At 41.6% G+C, this 19792-nt stretch overlaps 1 protein-coding gene across 1 annotated transcript in view; it reads right to left on the reverse strand.

Annotated features, from left to right (window-relative positions):
- Positions 1 to 19792, reverse strand: part of LOC147730992 (alpha-1,3-mannosyl-glycoprotein 4-beta-N-acetylglucosaminyltransferase C-like) — a 214492-nt gene that overhangs the window by 12998 nt on the left and 181702 nt on the right. The window contains exon 3 of the mRNA XM_086955927.1: positions 15416 to 15569. Coding sequence (XP_086812053.1) covers positions 15416 to 15569 — 154 coding nt within the window. The remainder of the gene's footprint in view (positions 1 to 15415; positions 15570 to 19792) is intronic.

A 19792-nucleotide genomic window follows, 5' to 3' on the forward strand; every position in this document is an offset into this window, starting at 1 on the left:
TTGCTATTGAGTTGATGGCTCTATGATCCCATTGACTCAAATTGTTTTCTTTGTTGGTATCAAAGTTCAACTTTTCGATGTCTTTGTGGATCATGATTTAAAAAGTATCCAATACTTTATGAAAAGAGGGTGCCTGGTACGTACTTTTGGGTTTGAACAGCGATGATCCAGATTCAACGTTGCTTGTGTCGGGAGTTGCTATATTAGTAAAAAAGTGACGCAGTCTCAATACCTGTATGAATCTGTAAATTGTTGTTTCCAATTCTAAAACGAACCACATCCCGAGACATTAGGTCGAAAGGGGAGATTTTCCAAATTCTTGTGAATTTTGGGTATCATGTACAACTTTGGTTTTCTCTGATTGTTTGTTGTGAGGGAGGTTTTGGTCTGAGCATCAATCCAATCATGTTCTAGGGCCTTCTGGAGAATATACTCTAAAATCCCTTGTAGTTGTAGCGTTGGGTCACAGGTTAATAGTAAATAGGTTTGGGTGAGAAAGGTGAGAAAGTGCATGAACAACACGATTTAGTTTGCACTTTGTGAATCTTTGTAACAGTTCGCAGCCTAATGTGAGACAAGTGTGTAATGATGAGGTTCAGGTTGCCGAAGTGTAGTTCACAATGATTTATTTAGTCTTAGTTTCAGGTTGGTAAATCCATGTAGTGCAGCCCCACCAGGAGCAGCTTGCCTGCTACTCAGTCCATACTCCAACGGACACACCTCACGGCATAGGCATCCAAACCTTCCATTCATCATCTCCACTCCAACATTCCACGCAGCACCTTCACACTGGCTGAGCAGCTGAGGCCAAAGCAACAGGGGAGATGCATGAATACAAATACAAGAAACAGCAAAGTCTCTTTTCTTTTATTGTGCATACAGCATAACCATTTTGGGACATTACAGTTGTTGATCTTGGATGTGCATGTTTGAAAATGAACCAGTTTTCCTGATTATTGGCAGATATAAGTCACCTGCATAAATACATGTGTGATTCTTCCCTACCTAAGTTGATTGGGTTTGGTGTTTGTAATTTATATACATTCATTGTGACATTAAAAGAGTGCTTATGTAATACGATCTTTCCTCTATTCATCAGAACTAAAAGTTTACAGAACAGACGGGACCTGCCCGGCTGTCCAACGATTTGGATATCCGGCTGGAACCAGGTGGCAGACGCAGCAGTGTGTTATTTCTTTTCTCTCATCCAATTCTCTTTCCCTTTTGAGACACCTGCCGGGACTCCTGTTCTCTTCCAGCAGTGCCGAGAGGTTTTCAAGGAGGTTAGGGGGCTGTTCATCGCCCCTGCAGAAGGACTGCTCTTCAGGTGAGTGGTCGCAATAGTTCCTGCTTTCTCTTCTGTTGATGCTCTACTCCTTTATAATGAGAATTATGAACTTTTGTCTGCTGAGTTGCAGACAGAAGAGGCCCATAACAAACCCCACTCCTGCTGCAGCTGCTAAATCGGGGGGTTCAGATTGGCGCTGCTGGAGCATTTCTGGCTCAAATCTGGCATTTGGTGGTGTACTTAAGTGTACCATTGCTCTTTGTCATATTATGTCTGTACTTGGGTAGGTTTTGAGAGTATCCCTGGTACATCATGATAGCACCCTAATTAATCTACAGGTCGCAACTGAACTACAATTTTGACTTAGTAACTCTTTTTTAAAATTGATCATCTTTTCCTTCTAGGTGTTATTACACTGATGTTACCCGCGATGATATCAGAAACGAAGTTCATATGACATAATTTATTGATGTCATCAGGTTCAAAATTCATGTTACATAACTTCCTGTGATGACTTATATTGTTCGCCACTGTTTTACTATTTTTTGTGCAATTGTGTAATAAATACATTATTTATATATGATTGATTGTTTTTATAATCATTTGGTTTTCATGGTTTTGCATTAAATGTTTTTAATATGAATATGTACATTTAGAAATAAATTTAATCTGGTGTTTTTTAATTGGTTGTTGTGCTTTTCATACTTTTCCTCCCTGGTTGTATTATCAATTGTCTATTTTTCTCACACCGATAACTTCCTGTGATGCCATTAGGGTAGCAAAGGAGCATGTGATATCACTTTCAACAAACTGACATTTTGCTCAATTAGCGTCCTCGGGTCATGGGTATATAGCCACTGCAAAGAGAAAACTGTAGCCGATAATCACTAGAGTGAGGTGTAACATTTAAATGCTTGGTTGAATGTGACTTGTTAATAAAAAACAACACCAAGAACAATCGTATAGAAAAAACATAAAATTCACTTTTAGGATAAGACCTGATAAATTATAGAACAAATGTTACTTGCTGGAAAAGAGAGGCACACCTTGGACACTGAGTTGCCATAACTACAATGGAAAGTGAGAATTACTAACTGATAGCTTACAGGTATGCATTCTCTGAATGGACATTGCGGCAGAACGAGGGAAACAGGACTGTTTATTATGGGGCCACTCCTGTTGAGAAATGTGTAATCTAAACCAGCGCGCCTGAAAGGATGGATGTTTTATTATGGGACTTGTACCTAGAGGGCCACAACTTCTACTAATAGACATCGTAATACGAACTGGCAATGGTTGGGACTACACCAGTCCCTTCAAATGAGAGCATGCACAGAGACATAAATACTTGTGAATTAGATTACCCATGCAAACCCAACATTTAAAAAGACATTGCTTGTCAAAACGCGTTTGTTGGTCAATAAACTCGAATTCAAGAAAACCAGTGGAGTGCTTTTGGTTCCTTGTGTGCTGTTGTGAAACAAATTGTTGAAATGTAGCCACTTGCATCCATTCTGAAAAGTTTCAGCAGGTGAAAAGTCACTTTGTGTTTGAAAATAATTACTCCTGCTAGAACCATCGCATACGGGAAAAGAAAGGTACACCATGGACACTGAGTTGTCATTACTATAATGGAAAGAGAGAATTACAAAATGATCGCTTGCAGGTATCCATTCTCTTAATGGACATTGCAGATGAATGAGGGAAACAGGACTGTTTTGTTATGGGCTACTCCTATTCAGAAATGTGTAATCTGAGCCAGCATGCCTGAAAGGAAGGATGGTGCATTATGGGACTTGTACCCAGAGAGTCAGAACATCTACTAACAGACATCGTACTATGCGCTGGCAATGGTTGGGACTACAATAGCTCTTTGTTGATTACTGCGGTTTATCAACCAATGGGAGCAAGCACAGAGACATAAATACCTGTGAATCAGACAACCCATGCAAAGCCAACATTGAAAAAGACATCGCTTGTCGAAACATTCCTGTTGGTCAATAAACTCAGATTCCTGAAAATCCGTGGAATGAGACTTTTTCTGCAAAACTGGGGATAAAATGAGGTTTCAGTCTGGCCCAGGTGCGCATTTCACAAAAATTAACCATCAACACAGTTACCTCCGCACTAATCTACTCTACATATACCCCCCACTAGAATGCTGTGTACCGGTGAACTCGGTGGCAGAAATCATATGAGACATTATATACTGAACCATTTGAACTAGTATCAATGCGCTTCAGGCCCCACTCCACCCCCCTTAGAGCCTGGGTGTCACAACAGCAGAGGGAGTGGAGGGTGAAGAGTGTCTGTGTAGCCATCTAGAATGACCCCCAATGGGTATCCCCAGTGTTTGACCACAGCACTCTGCCTACAGGGGCTGAGGAGGTTTGTTTGATTCAGTTAGGGTCTGGGGAGGGTGGGTGGGTGAGCATTTCTGGCAAGTTTGGGTTGCTTCAGTGGATGGAGGGAGGGAGGGGTGTGAGTTGGTATGTTTTTTGTGTAAGAGCCCTAGATCAGAGCATCTACCTGCAGGGACGTGGGTGGATGACGGGTGAGGGCGTTCGACAGCATCAAAAGAGTACTGCATCAGGTGTTCATGTTGTTGTTACAGATTTGGAGCACATTGCACAGGCAACACTCGGGAAAGGGATAGAACTCGGAGAGCATGGCTAAGGTAGATTCAGGGGTACTGAATGTCATCACGTGGAATGTCAGAGGCCTGGGGGACCCCAGGAAGAGACGACATATATTGTCATGCCTGGACAGACATAATGTGGACATAGCCATGATACAGGAAACTCACTTCGCTCAACACAAATCAAACAGCTTTGCCAGTAAGTGGGAGGGACATATAATCTTTTTCTCTTACTCCACATATGCAAGGGATACCGCAATTCTAATAAGAAAATGGGTGCCATTTCACTTGATGGGAAACATATGTAATGCGCAGGGTAGATACTGTCTGGCGTGGGGACGGCTAGGTTCAGTGACGGTTTCACTGGCCTGCTGCTATGAGCTGAACACGGATGATCCGGGCTATTTTAACTCATTATGGGCCAAGATATTTGACGTGGACTCTACTCAATCAATCAATCAATCAATCAAATGACTTTATTGGGTTATAACACATAGATAACTATAAAAGTACAATAATAACCCATAATAAAAATATCAAGATACAATTTAAAAATTCATCGATTTCCTTGAGATAGAAGCATTTTTAAGAAAAGCTGCGACGGATGCAACACCAAATATGCTATCAAGCATCTGAATTGCTAAAAAGGCAGGTCTACATTGTCTAAATTCCATATACTTTAAAATGGGCTTAATCCATCTTTTTCTAGGTATGGTGTAAAATTTACAAAATAATAAAATATGTATATCTGATTGATTGGACAGATTGTCACAAGGACACGCAATCAGTTGCTTAGACCAGTCTTTTACATTAGGAAAACTTAACAGCCTGTACAAAATACCAAATCTAAAGCAAATTAGGAGGAACCTTTCAAAGTCTCTCATTTTTAACGCAATATAAGGTTGTATGACATTCATAGTCGTAATCAGTTTTTTTTTTTAATTCTATAATGTCCCTGCGATCCTCCAGATAAGTTATACACAATTTTTTTAATTCTTTTCTCGGAATCTGGGTCATCAAAAAAGGCTCTTCATAATAATCAAGGTGACCTATTTTGTGAGGAATGTCTTAATATACTGTAACCAATTTATCTTCTGGACAGGATCAAGTTTGATTACATCAGTCAGGATAAATCGATTAAAAGAACATTCCTCTTTGGTCCATACCCGGTGCCACAAAAGAACGGGTTGTACCCTAATGGTATCTTCCAAAAACCCAAGTCCAAGTTCTGCATGGCAGTTATGGGTGGACACACTTTCTGGTACAGATAAAAGATATCTTAAAAATAGGTTTTCGGTCACCTGTAGATTTTTCACATTGGAATGCCCCCAAATTCCTGCACCATAAGTGGCAATCGCAAGACAGCTTGCCTTATAAATACAAATGAGTTCTTTAATTGGTTTCTTCCCTATTTTCCTAATAAATGTTTGAAGGGCCATTATAGATTTTGCAAACAGCAGCCTCCTAGTTTTTACTGCATTACCCCACTGGCCAGATCTGTCAAACAAAATTCCCAAATAGGAGAAAGTTTGGGTAAAATCTAGAGGGTTTGAATAAATATATATTGTTTTCTTCAGCTTCTCTGCCCCTGGGCCACAGTTCATACAGAAAGTCTTGGTACAGTTTATTTTCAAGTCCAATTTGGCCATAAAGTTTGTAAATGATGTTACAATATTTTGCATCGCCTTTGGGGTCCTGGCCATCAATATTGCATCATCAGCATAAATTAATGCCGGTATTGGACGATTTGAGGCCAACGGCATATCCTGACATTCCTGCAGTAAAGTTCTTTCTAGATGGAAAAAAAGAATGGGGCAAGGACGCATCCTTGCCGCACTCCTCTGGCAATGCTAAACAGCTTTGTACACTCCCCGTTCTTACTGAATCTAATCGTTGCCATGGCACCATTATACAGGTCCCTAAGGAATTCAATAATGTTGTTCTCTAAACCCAAATGGTCCATGATTGCCCATAACTTACTATGGGTGACACAATCGAATGCGGAGGTTAGATCCACAAAGGTTACAAAATAATCTTCCTCCTTTAACCTTGGTGTAGTTTTCTAGAAGTATATACAAATTAAGGCCCTGATCCACATACCAACACCTTCCTTGAAGCCATACTGAAGATCACTAAGTATCCTATGCTTGTCCGCCCAAGTTTGCAACCTGTTTAAAATCACTCTTCCAATTATTTTGACTGTTGAGTCGAGTAACAATATAGGGCAATAGCACGCGCAACTAGCCCTATCGTCCTTTTAAAAAATCGGAATTATTATCGACTCGTACCATGTCGATACCAATCCATCAGAGCAGGAAGCGTTGAAAACTTTAGTGAGCAATGGTACCCATAGGGTTATATTGTTCTTAAAAATGTCCACCGGGACACCATCAGGGCCTAGTGCCTTTCCCCCCATGCTTGCTTTAATGCTCACAATCACTTCCTCCAAGGTGATATTCAAGTTTACCTTATTAATTTGCAGGCTGGCCGTACTAACCTTATCTCCAGTCACTTCCTCACTTGATATTCCTTCTATCATGGTTGGTACACTATACAAGGTTTCAAAAAACATAATCGATACCATCTCAGCGATGACAATCTTAATTCTAGCCCTAGAATTATCAATAAAAAACTGCGCATTAACTTCCTTCCGGAAAGCAGTCATATCTCGCGATTGGGAAGCATCACATAAAGCGTCCCATGCTTTCCTCTTCAAGACATCCTTTCTTTTCTTTAAAACTCTACTCATATCATTTGGGGGGCGATTTCAATGTTACCTATAATCCTAGACTGGATAGATCGCATCCCGCACCACACCACTCCACCAAGGCGCAAGCAGTAGTACAAGACATCATCACTGCCTATCAGTTGATAGACGCTTGGAGACATGCTCACCCGAATGGGCAAGAGGGTACGCACTTCACAGCACAAGCACGATCATGGGCAAGGTTAGATTACTATCTGGTGCCCCGAGGACTGGCTCCCACGATAAATAGAGTGCAGCATCTAGCTAGAACCTACTGGGATCACTCCCCAGTGTTGCTTGCACTCTCTTGATCCGACTTTAACACACCATGCAGCCAATGGCGCCTACATGCCCCTATCCTACTTGACACAGTATTTCAGGAAGAATTACGTGAGGAGATACAAGAGTTTTTTGCACAAAATAAGGACTCCGTTAATAGTGTGGAAATTATATGGGAAGCGTTTAAGGTCACGGTCAGGGGATACAGTATATTAAAAGGGGCTGGAGTACTTAAGGATATACTGAACACATTGCAGAAACTAGAAATGGAACTTAAGGCGCTGGAAACGGAGCATGCTGCGAACCCTTCTGGCTCGGCACAACCTACATTTAGAGATAAGCTCATGGAGTATATGGATGAGGCGCAGAGGGAAGCACAATTCAGGGGAAAAAACTCGGTGGACAGAAATTATGGCGAAGGAGATAGACGGGTAAGATACTGGCGAATAAGGTGAAGAGACCCTGCTTCTCTAATTATGTGGTGGAAGTTAAGGATTTGGAAGGGGTGGCTTGCCGAGACACAGCCAACATACTTAATGCCTTCCTGAGCCATTATAAAAGCCTATATACTTCAAATGGGTTGACTGAACTGGATCTAGATGGATTTCTTTGTGACGTGGCATTGGGTTGGCTGAGTGATGCACAGAGGGCCTTTTTATGTGCGCCATTTGAACTGGATGAGGTGAGGGAGGTGATAATGAGCATGCAATCTGGAAAGGCCATGGGTACATACGGAATTCCCATTGAATTCTACAAAACATACATAGACTTAATGGCCTCTATCCTTAGGGAAGTGTATGAGGAATCCCTATAAGTTGGTCACCTGCCTGCTACGATGAGGGAAATCGTCAGAGTTCTGCAACTCCTATAGACCACTATCACTTCTTAACTGTGATGCCAAGATACTGGCCAAGTTGGTTGCGACTCGGCTGAGCTTGCTGATGGAGAACTTGATTCTCCCTGACCAATCGGGTATTTTGCCCTGTAGGGCCACCTCCCATAACCTGAGAACGCTATTTGCTGTTTTGAATAATGTTTCGCCAGACCTCCCTTTAGCTGCGTTTTTTTTAGGCGCCACCAAAGCGTTCGATTCCATATAGTTGGATTACATTTTTGGTGTAATGCTACACATGGGCTTCCCACCACTATTCCTCTTGTGGATCAAACTATTATATTGCTTGCCAGTTGCCAAGGTATTTGTAAATGGGCATACATCACAGCCATTCAGCATTACAAGGGGGACCCGACAGGGGTGTCCCCTCTCCCCGTTACTTTTTGCTATTGCAGTGGAGCTGTTGGCAGCGGAACTGAGCCACCACCACAATGACAAAGCTTTACGATGCAACCTATGCCAAATACTTATATCCCTGTACGCAGATGCTATTACCCTTTACATCCGAGACCAACAGCATAACATGAACCCGATACTCGAAGAATTCATAGTGTTTGGGCAGCTTTCAGGGATCCAAATTAATTGGGGGAAGTCGGGCATTTTTCCGCTAACGGATGCAACTGCGCGCTTCCCACTAGACTACCCTCTGGAACGGTGTGAGTAGGAACTAAGGTACCTGGGAATACGAATCACCAGGGATAAGGAGGAACTTACGAGGTTGAATTATGGGACGGCCATAATGTGGATAGTGGACTGCGTCACGCGGTTGATCGCGCTGCCCCTCTCCATGGCAGGCATATATATACGACCCTTTGCAGGCACCTATCGGATGTCAGTGATCTAAGGCAGAAGGGGGAACGTCTCTATCCAGGTGTGAGCGGCAACCCGCGCTATGTTGCTCCAGCAAAGCAGGGTGAATGAAAGCAGTGCTTCACTTCTACCCACATGGGAAATAATCTGCAGAGAATGGTACGAAGTGCGCATCCACTGGGATTCATTACAGACTGACACTACAACACCCAGAAGGCCGAATGGGGCCACGCCCTGGGAGGGGCAGGTGTTGACTAATTAAATTTTGTAAATGCAGCAGCTTTGTTTTACTCCAACCAGCCACTGATGAAGAGAGCACCATGACTCTCGAAACGCGTTTGGCGAAATAAGACTTTGAAGTTGATTTGCTGCCTGTTTGTTCACCAGCGTGAGGCAATAAAAGAGCGTCTTTAAAAAGCTTCTGTTGTGGCCATTCCAAATTTGGATCCTGGACTGTGTGGATTTTCAACGGCCCTTCCTGGTCGTGGATATGGCCCATCGTATATATACAACCCTTTGCAGGCACCTATCGGATGTCAGTGATCTAAGGCAGAAGGGGGAACGTCTCTATCCAGGTGTGAGCGGCAACCCGCGCTATGTTGCTCCAGCAAAGCAGGGTGAATGAAAGCAGTGCTTCACTTCTACCCACATGGGAAATAATCTGCAGAGAATGGTACGAAGTGCGCATCCACTGGGATTCATTACAGACTGACACTACAACACCCAGAAGGCCGAGTGGGGCCACGCCCTGGGAGGGGCAGGTGTTGACTTATTAAATTTTGTAAATGCAGCAGCTTTGTTTTACTCCAACCAGCCACTGATGAAGAGAGCACCATGACTCTCGAAACGCGTTTGCCGAAATAAGACTTTGAAGTTGATTTGCTGCCTGTTTGTTCACCAGCGTGAGGCAATAAAAGAGCGTCTTTAAAAAGCTTCTGTTGTGGCCATTCCAAATTTGGATCCTCGACTGTGTGGATTTTCAACGGCCCTTCCTGGTCGTGGATATGGCCCATCGTATATATACGACCCTTTGCAGGCACCTATCGGATGTCAGTGATCTAAGGCAGAAGGGGGAACGTCTCTATCCAGGTGTGAGCGGCAACCCGGGCTATGTTGCTCCAGCAAAGCAGGGTGAATGAAAGCAGTGCTTCACTTCTACCCACATGGGAAATAATCTGCAGAGAATGGTACGAAGTGCGCATCCACTGGGATTCATTACAGACTGACACTACAACACCCAGAAGGCCGCGTGGGGCCACGCCCTGGGAGGGGCAGGTGTTGACTAATTACATTTTGTAAATGCAGCAACTTTGTTTTACTCCAACCAGCCACTGATGAAGAGAGCACCATGACTCTCGAAACGCGTTTGGCGAAATAAGACTTTGAAGTTGATTTGCTGCCTGTTTGTTCACCAGCGTGAGGCAATAAAAGAGCGTCTTTAAAAATTTTCTGTTGTGGCCATTCCAAATTTGGATCCTGGACTGTGTGGATATATATATATATATATATATATATATATATATATATATATATATATATATATATATATATATATATATATATATATATATATATATATATATATATATATATACATATATTTATATATATGTATATATGTATATATATATATATATATATATATATATATATATATATATATATATATATATATATATATATATATATATATATTTCACTCCGAGAATGCCGGAAGAGATTACGAGGCTGTCTGGGCAGTCCGAGTACCGAAGCCGGCGCTCCGTGAAAATTCACTCCCAAGGTTCTACTCGTCTCCAAAGAACCACTCGGACACCTCAAGTGCTTCAGCTTAGTTTAATTCAACAACAGGAAAAACGACGCGTTTCGGGGATGAACCCTTGATCACGCTCGTAGTTACAAAGTGCCACCATGTTTAAATACATTTAGATAAACAACACCTCACGTGATTTTAGTCATCAACTGTGGCGGCCATCTTATAACATGCAAATTCAGCATGATTCCATGCAATCTAACAAGTCCTGGTAAGTGACATTATTTTCTAATAATGTCAGCGTGTTGTATCCAAATGAGTAATAAAATACTACAAGGAAAAGCGGATTGATTCCTGCTACATTTGGATATTGACAATGTTTATGTCTTTCAAAGTCTCGCCCAAGTGGGCTGGCAGAAAGTTGAAGTCTCGCCCCAGTGGGCTAGTTGCCAGTTCATATGTCATCTACATTCAAGCATATTATTTACATGTTCATGAAACTTTAGGCCTTGATCTTCTAACCATCAGTTGTCCTTATAAGTGATAGTGCCCATAATCAATCTGAAATTAAAAGATTAAAAACATGACATAAATACTTTTGTAGCAAACTGTATTCAGACAAAGAAACATATCAATCATTCATGTAAATGAATTGCCAGCTCTTCACTAATGTTCAGCCCATTAGGGGCAAGGCTTTCGAGCTCAACAATATATCTCGATTCCAATTTGCGCATTGACAATTCTCGATTACCACCTCTCATGCCCAGATCGACACTGTCAATCACCACCAATCGCACCTGATTCTCATCACTGTAATGAAATTCTGCAAAGTGACGAGAAACAGGATACTGCTTGGTCTTGTTTTTGATAGCTCTTAAGTGCTCAAGCACACGCTTTTTTGCCTTATGTTTCGTGCTGCCTATATACCATTTTTGACAAGGACAAATGAGTACATATATACAGTATGTGGTGGTACAAGTCAGATTCTTTTTTATCACAAATTCTCTATTGTGATTGGGTATAGGCAGAGTCTGGCAGTCTGTGCTATTCTTGCAGGCTTTACATTTTTTACAGCAGCGAAAACCAGCCGGTCTTCTAGTATTGGACACATCCCTTGATCTTACATGGTTGTGACTTAATTCATCTTTTAAGCTCTTACTCTTTTTGAAAGTAATCTGAGGATTACTACTCAAATTTACGATTCCCACCTACGAAAACCCAGACGAAGAAATGCTGGATGAATGGCAAAATAATTCCGCAGCCTGTTCTATGACCATGATGCAAATCCTTGTTAAATATGCGATCAAGGACCGTGCTAAATTGGTCATTGAAATAGACAAAACATTGGAGGAAATAAGCAAAATCATCAGCAAGGAAGCCTTGGAGGAACATATGACCAACTTGATGAAAAAAGTGGACAAGTGGGAAGAGGAAATAACAGCAAAAAAACTGCGAAAGTTTCTAAGAGACTACAAGGATTATCAGGCGGGAAGAACACTGACATTTCATCGCAAATATGATCATCTCTTTGAAAAGAGGGACAAATCCAATTCCCCACAGATAGGAGTCCCTACACCTACTGAAGAAATAACGGAGAGCGATGTGTCAGATGGAAACCTGTCAGATGCGTCCACATCAGCAATAAATCAAGAAGCCACACCTAAACATCAAAAGAAATCGAATAATTTTTTATTGCAATTCCAAGTCATGAGCCAAAACCGGACAGAACACCATCAGGATGGAGGGGCTCAGAGAGGACGCGGTCGAGGAACCAGAGGAAAAACCAGAGGAACAGGCAAGCAAAACGGAGGAGGAACAAACGAAAGAAGAACTCCCATGGGAATGGATACCAGGAGCCGCACTCAGAAAGTATGACAGTTGTGAATTTATCTGAGAGACCACTCTCCAAAGCAGAAGAAGAGACTCTAGCACTTGGTTTATCCTTTTGTCCCTCATCTAATTTGAACTATGCTCAAACTAGGATTGACCTCTTCTTGTTCTCCCGCAAACTCAAGTTGAAGAAATGGTTCAACACTGCAGTACGAAATCCACGAAACGTGAGTAATTCTAACACTATAAGTACTATTGATGTGGGTGATATTAACTTACTGAATGTAATATATCCCACCCAAGACAGATTGGAAATGACTTCTGATCAAACTCCTGATTGGGAAGGATGGGTAGAGGATATGAGTGGAAATCCGGGCAGTACATTCAAGCCAAAGTCGATTTTCCTCCCCAATGTCCAAAGTGATGCGATTGACATTTTTGAGAGAGGTGTCTTAAAAGACTTGAAAAACATAAGATATGTTAAGACACCATGGGATAAGAAGAACCTAACCGAATCACAAGCAAATGCACTTATGGATTTGAAAAATGATTCCAGCATTGTCATCCGACAATCGGATAAGGGTGGCAATGTGGTCATTCAGGACAAACAGAAGTATATAGCGGAAGGTCAGAGACAGTTGAGTGACAAGGAATGTTATTCCAGAAGCAATATGACTGAAGTATTGGGATCCTATATTAAGTATAGAAGCCTACTAACAGACTGGTTAGATAGAGGATTACTGGAGGAGGGTGAATATAAATAATTGTACTGCGCTCACCCCAGAATCCCTGTCTTATACTTACTCCCAAAACTTCATAAAAGCATGGTAGACCCTCCGGGAAGACCTATAGTTTCTTCAATAGGATCCCTTTTGGAGAATACTTCCAGGTTTATTGATTTCTTCTTAAGACCATACGTTGTTGCATTGCCCTCTTACCTAAAAGATACAACTCACTTCTTGACGGTAATTGATGGGGTGCACTGGGAGAAAGATTATCTTTTGGTCTCACTGGACGTTAGCAGTCTGTACACATGCATAAAACATGAGCTTGGGCTAGAAGCTATTCAGCATTTTTTTAAAACGAGATCTACCACCTATTACCATCACTCGCAAATGCTGTTAAAAATGATTGAAGTCTGTTTGACCAATAATTTCTTTTATTTTGATGAGGACATCTATAGACAGTCACAGGGTACGGCCATGGGAACCTGCTTCGCCCCCAGTTACGCGAATCTATTCATGGGCTGGTGGGAGGAGCGGGTTGCCATGGAGATGGCCGAATTTTCCAACATTACCCTGTGGCTGCGCTATATTGATGACATTTTTTTCATTTGGAGGGGCACAGAAGAGGCAGCAACATCCTTTGTAGCCAAGTTGAACAACAACAATCTAAATCTACAATTCACCAGCAACATCAGTAGCAAATCTATAGAATTTCTAGATGTTCTGGTTGAGGTAAAGGATGGGATGATTACATCTAAACTGTACCGGAAGAACACAGCCGGGAACAGTATCCTGTATGCTGACAGCAGCCACCCCTCCAATTTGATACGCAGTATCCCCTACGGGGAATTGCTGCGGGCTAAAAGAAACTGTAGCGATGACTCATCTTTCGAAATTGAACAAGAAGTTATGTGTAAAAGATTCCTTGAGAGAGGTTATAGTAAAAATATCATCAACAAAGCGAAACTCAGGGTTAAATCTTTACAAAGGAATGACTTACTGTATCCTAAAGTGCAAGAAAATAAAGATGAGGACACTGTGAGATTCATCACCACCTTTTCAGGGCAGGCAAATATTGTAAGACACATTTTAAAAAAGACACTGGCATGTGTTGTTAACTGACACTCACTTAAGTACAAATTTGAGTAGTAATCCTCAGATTACTTTCAAAAAGAGTAAGAGCTTAAAAGATGAATTAAGTCACAACCATGTAAGATCAAGGGATGTGTCCAATACTAGAAGACCGGCTGGTTTTCGCTGCTGTAAAAAATGTAAAGCCTGCAAGAATAGCACAGACTGCCAGACTCTGCCTATACCCAATCACAATAGAGAATTTGTGATAAAAAAGAATCTGACTTGTACCACCACATACTGTATATATGTACTCATTTGTCCTTGTCAAAAATGGTATATAGGCAGCACGAAACATAAGGCAAAAAAGCGTGTGCTTGAGCACCTAAGAGCTATCAAAAACAAGACCAAGCAGTATCCTGTTTCTCGTCACTTTGCAGAATTTCATTACAGTGATGAGAATCAGGTGCGATTGGTGGTGATTGACAGTGTCGATCTGGGCATGAGAGGTGGTAATCGAGAATTGTCAATGCGCAAATTGGAATCGAGATATATTGTTGAGCTCGAAAGCCTTGCCCCTAATGGGCTGAATATTAGTGAAGAGCTGGCAATTCATTTACATGAATGATTGATATGTTTCTTTGTCTGAATACAGTTTGCTACAAAAGTATTTATGTCATGTTTTTAATCTTTTAATTTCAGATTGATTATGGGCACTATCACTTATAAGGACAACTGATGGTTAGAAGATCAAGGCCTAAAGTTTCATGAACATGTAAATAATATGCTTGAATGTAGATGACATATGAACTGGTAACTAGCCCACTGGGGCGAGACTTCAACTTTCTGCCAGCCCACTTGGGCGAGACTTTGAAAGACATAAACATTGTCAATATCCAAATGTAGCAGGAATCAATCCGCTTTTCCTTGTAGTATTTTATTACTCATTTGGATACAACACGCTGACATTATTAGAAAATAATGTCACTTACCAGGACTTGTTAGATTGCATGGAATCATGCTGAATTTGCATGTTATAAGATGGCCGCCACAGTTGATGACTAAAATCACGTGAGGTGTTGTTTATCTAAATGTATTTAAACATGGTGGCACTTTGTAACTACGAGCGTGATCAAGGGTTCATCCCCGAAACGCGTCGTTTTTCCTGTTGTTGAATTAAACTAAGCTGAAGCACTTGAGGTGTCCGAGTGGTTCTTTGGAGACGAGTAGAACCTTGGGAGTGAATATATATATATATATATATATACACAGAGAGAGAGAGAGACAGTGAGAGAGAGAGAGGCAGAGACAGAGATGTAGATATAGATATAGATTTACAAAACATACATTTGTATTCAGAATAACCCTAGAATTAATACTCACTTTTGCTGCTTGGCCGATACCCCAGCAGATATTTGTAAGGAATAGGTAGAGGGTTCATAATTTCCTCGTTCACATCAAAGTGTTGAAAATGTTGCTTGGCAGATGATATTTCAGGGAAATCGGCTTTTACCATTCTGTTCAGTACAGCTGCATCCTTATGGAGGAAATACATGAAATTCTAAGAATAAGATTATGCAAATGTTATCCAGTCACTTGATCCTAATATTTGTGTCTGTGTCAGCTCAAAATGTACCAAATGTAGGGGTTAGGGATTTCTGCTAAAAGCATAAAAATGGCCAGTGGAGGGGCTGACAAAATAGCGCTTGGACTACAAGACATAACATCTTACCATGTTAGGTGTTTGGACCTTGGATACTGAAGTGCGATGGAACTTTCTGAAGTAAGATCTTATGTTAAAAATATTTACACTAGATGATTTTCAAAATCATACATGACATGCTTTATTGATTTAATCAGCTCCAGATGAAGTTCTTTGCAAGATAAGATCATAAGAGTATGCAAATTGCTTGTTATTCTTACCATACACATTGTTATACAATTCGGTTCGAAATCACAAGCGATTTCTGGTGTGTGTACATTTAAATTATATCTACAAATACTTTCTTTCAATGATGCGAAATTACATTTGAAATTCACCACAGTTTTTGTACTCCTAAAAGATGTACATACACAGAGGTTTTTCTATGTGAGCACATTTCTTACTGTGCTAGGGGAGTGAGCATTTAAAGCAGGAATTGCCCCGAAATTTAGTAAACACTCAGAAACGTAATTGATTTTGAGTATTCACAAACTCCTTTACAAGGCATTCCCAGCCTGTAAACGGTCAGAGATTTCCTCCTGACAAGATCAATAGTAAAGTTTTTGCCAGGGTGCAAAAGAAAAACTGGCACCCCCAAATTGGACAGGATGTTGAAAAATTTAAAATGTTAGCAAATGTGGTTTCCTTTTCTCTTTTTTAATGAAAAGACAAACATATGCATGTTTTTGCTTGAAAAAGAGTTCTTTCAAAGCGTGTTCAAGATTATGGAAGAGAAAATGAGACTGGTGCAGCCTTTCAGGTGTACCCTGGCAATAGTATGAGAACCTGCAAATGTTTGGGGAATTTCAAGAAGTTGTGAAACTGCACTGTGTGAGTTAGTAAACGTGCGAGAATAGATTTATTACTTTGCAGCTTATTTAGAGTTTGGTGGCCAAACTAATATTTTCCCCACTCTATTAGGGAACCATCATGTTTCAGTCAATGGAAACTTTTGACCAACAGCCTGCCTCACTTTGGACTGTTAGACAATGGACGCAAGACCGTTTGCTTTATTGAGGGCGGTCGTTCCGACATAATACTGTTTTGTTTGGGACCACCAGTTAAAACCTCAGGGTGATCCCAAACAGGAAATAGGATTAAAGACCACGATGCCCACCATTCCCTGGGAAAAACTCACAGGGCATCACATCCTTTATTTTTTGTTTTTCAACAATAAACTCCAGCTTTGGGAGTCTGTTTTAAAAAAATTAAAAAACTTTGCTGTGCGGACGCATTGAACATGGTATCTGCACACCAAAGTTTCAGTGCCTTCAAAGGAGATGTCTGGGCTCTGGCTGCTTAAAAGTCACAAAGATCACTCCCTGGCTGGCTGAGAGCTATAAATATGGTTAGATTTAGTACACCAAGGTAGAAGAATACATCTCTCTGCTGACCCGACAAAACTAAGGACCCTATTAGGATGGCGGATGGACGCAACCCCAGAGGAGGAGGGACCGTCCGCAGGGGCAGCGGCGGTCCCTCCGTGCAAATTAGGATGTGACCGCCACCCTGGCGGTCACATCCTGTATGTTTAACATTGCGGCGGGTGCTGCTTGAAGCAGCACCCACCGCAATGTTAAAAATGCATGCTTCGCATTTGCATGCACAAAGCGACAGGCACCGCGCGGTGCCTGCCGCTTTGTGCATGCACCCCCCGTCACCCTGGGGGCCCGCAACGGGCCCCCAAAGAAATCACCGTATGCCTTTCCACGGCTGAGAAGCTGCCGCGGAAAGGCATTTCTTCAGCCCCATCCTAATATGGCTGGCGGTGTCTGTTAGACACCGCCTCCATATTAGAGCTTTTCCGCCGCGGTCGTTAGGCGACTGCGGCGGAAAAGCGGCGGACGGTCTTCCTGACCCCCCAGCCATCCTAATCTGGTGGGGGGTCTTTGAAGGCTTCGCAGCGGTTTTTCCGCATCCTCCGGGCTGGCGGACACTTCCGCCGGCCAGGAGGATGCGGAAAAAACGCAATCCTAATCGCCCCCCAGGTGCGAACCCCCAATTGTAAATAAGTTCCTCTCTCTGTGACTCATGCACTACCTCTTAATTTACAGTAGCCAGAGGTAACCGAGGGCCTGACTTACATTTCAGTGGGTGGGTTACTCCAGCACTAAAATAATGACTATTCTGTCCCCTGAAATATAAATCCCATAATAAACTATGGGTTTTACATTTTGGCAGACAGAATATCCGTCACCATTGTGATAGAGAAACCTGTCCGCTGAAATCTAAATCACGCCCTACGTCTGTTAAATGCTACATTTTGACAAACCTTGCATTGCATTGCCCTTGCGTCACGCAAGGCGACGTAAAGCATGCAAGTCCTCAAGACAGATTTGTTAAGGCACACTAAGGCACCTAGTGTAGTTCTGCCTGGCATAGTAAATCTAGAGTAACACAAGGCAGCATAAGTCACTACATTCATTAATCTTTATTGAGAAGGCGTTTTTCCCACGTATCACCCATCCATAGACTTGGCGCATTCCCAGATTTACAAAATAGAAAACCTCCCACTTGACCTATATTTATTTGCTACCAGCTAGCGTTAAATAAGTGGGTCATCTCCTGTTACACAACATTCATCAAAACATAATTTATATTTCAAACTTCATTTATTTTCTTCATCATTTAGTTTAAAAGGAGGAAACAACTTTTTTCATCATGATACATATTTTAGACAATGCTCCTCATTTACAAAACAGTATATATACATGATCTATTTCATTTTGTCATTTGTCAAATAGTAACAATGTATTATCTGTCAATCCAATATACAATTACCATTTCGTCCCAGAGGACTAAAATCCAATCTCTTCTCGATACAACGCCATACTCACACCTCATCAATGTACTCCTCCACGAACCCCTGTCTAAGTACATAGATGTGTTCCTGTGCCCCCTGACTAGCAATTACGAATCCTATGAAAGGGACATGGGAGATATCATAAGTAAAATAGACCATCTACTGTTTAATCCAGCATGTGAGATCCTTGTCACATTAGACATGGAGGTACTGTACACAAACATACCTCAACAGCAAGCCATGGAAGCTGTAGCAGTCCTCCTTAGCAGGATCACAGGAGTCAGGCGGACCAATTTTTTTTAGAGTGTCTTGAAATAGTACTCAGGAACAGCTATTTTGACTTCAAAGGGAACACCTATCAACAAATAAAAGGGACCAGTATGGGCGCTTCGTGTGCCCCAAGTATTGCCAACATCTACGTGGGTGAAAATGAGCCTAGGCACATATTCAATGAAGTGGCACCGTATTTCGAGAATGTCAAAATATGACGCAGATTCATAGATTATATCTTTTTTGTTTGGGAAGGAGATGAGTTGACCCTACTATCGTTTCTCTCATGGTAGAATATTAACGACAAAATTTGGATATTCACAGCTCATTACAGTACTGAAGCAGTCAAATTTATAGATATAGTTATCACAGGCCGTACTGGACGCATACATGTGAGTTTTTCCGCAAACCTACAGAGAAAAATACAATATTACAGCATGACAGCTATCATCCAAACAGTCAGAAAGACTCCTTTCATTTGGAGGATTTCTAAGGATCCAGCGTAATTGCTCAAGCATCAAAGAATATGACACCCATGGGGATGAGTTAAAAAAGCGACTCCTACAGAAACGATACCCCAAACGTTTAATCAGGACAGCGTTCATAAGAGCAAGATACTACGATCGGGATGCTCTACCATCAGGAACCACTCATAAGAGGAAAGAGAACATGGTATGTCTCATAAATCACTCTACCTAAAACTACAAGTTAAAGACAACTCTGGATAACAATTGGCATATCCTAAATGTCAATGATGATCAAAACAACCTGTAAAAACTGATTGTAGCTTACCGCAGAAATGCTAACCGGATGGACAAGCTGGTTCACACCAGAGACGGGCACATGACCAAGCAAACCCAACAATCGATCAGGGGTCACCCACCCATTAAGGGTAATCATAAATGTGGGACATGTGTGGCATGTGACCATGCATTAGTCACAGATTGGTGGGAGTACAAAGGCCAAGGAGGAGCACTGAAAGACA

Source organism: Lissotriton vulgaris, chromosome 2_1 (assembly GCF_964263255.1).
Source record: "Lissotriton vulgaris chromosome 2_1, aLisVul1.2, whole genome shotgun sequence".
Lineage (NCBI taxonomy): Eukaryota > Metazoa > Chordata > Amphibia > Caudata > Salamandridae > Lissotriton > Lissotriton vulgaris.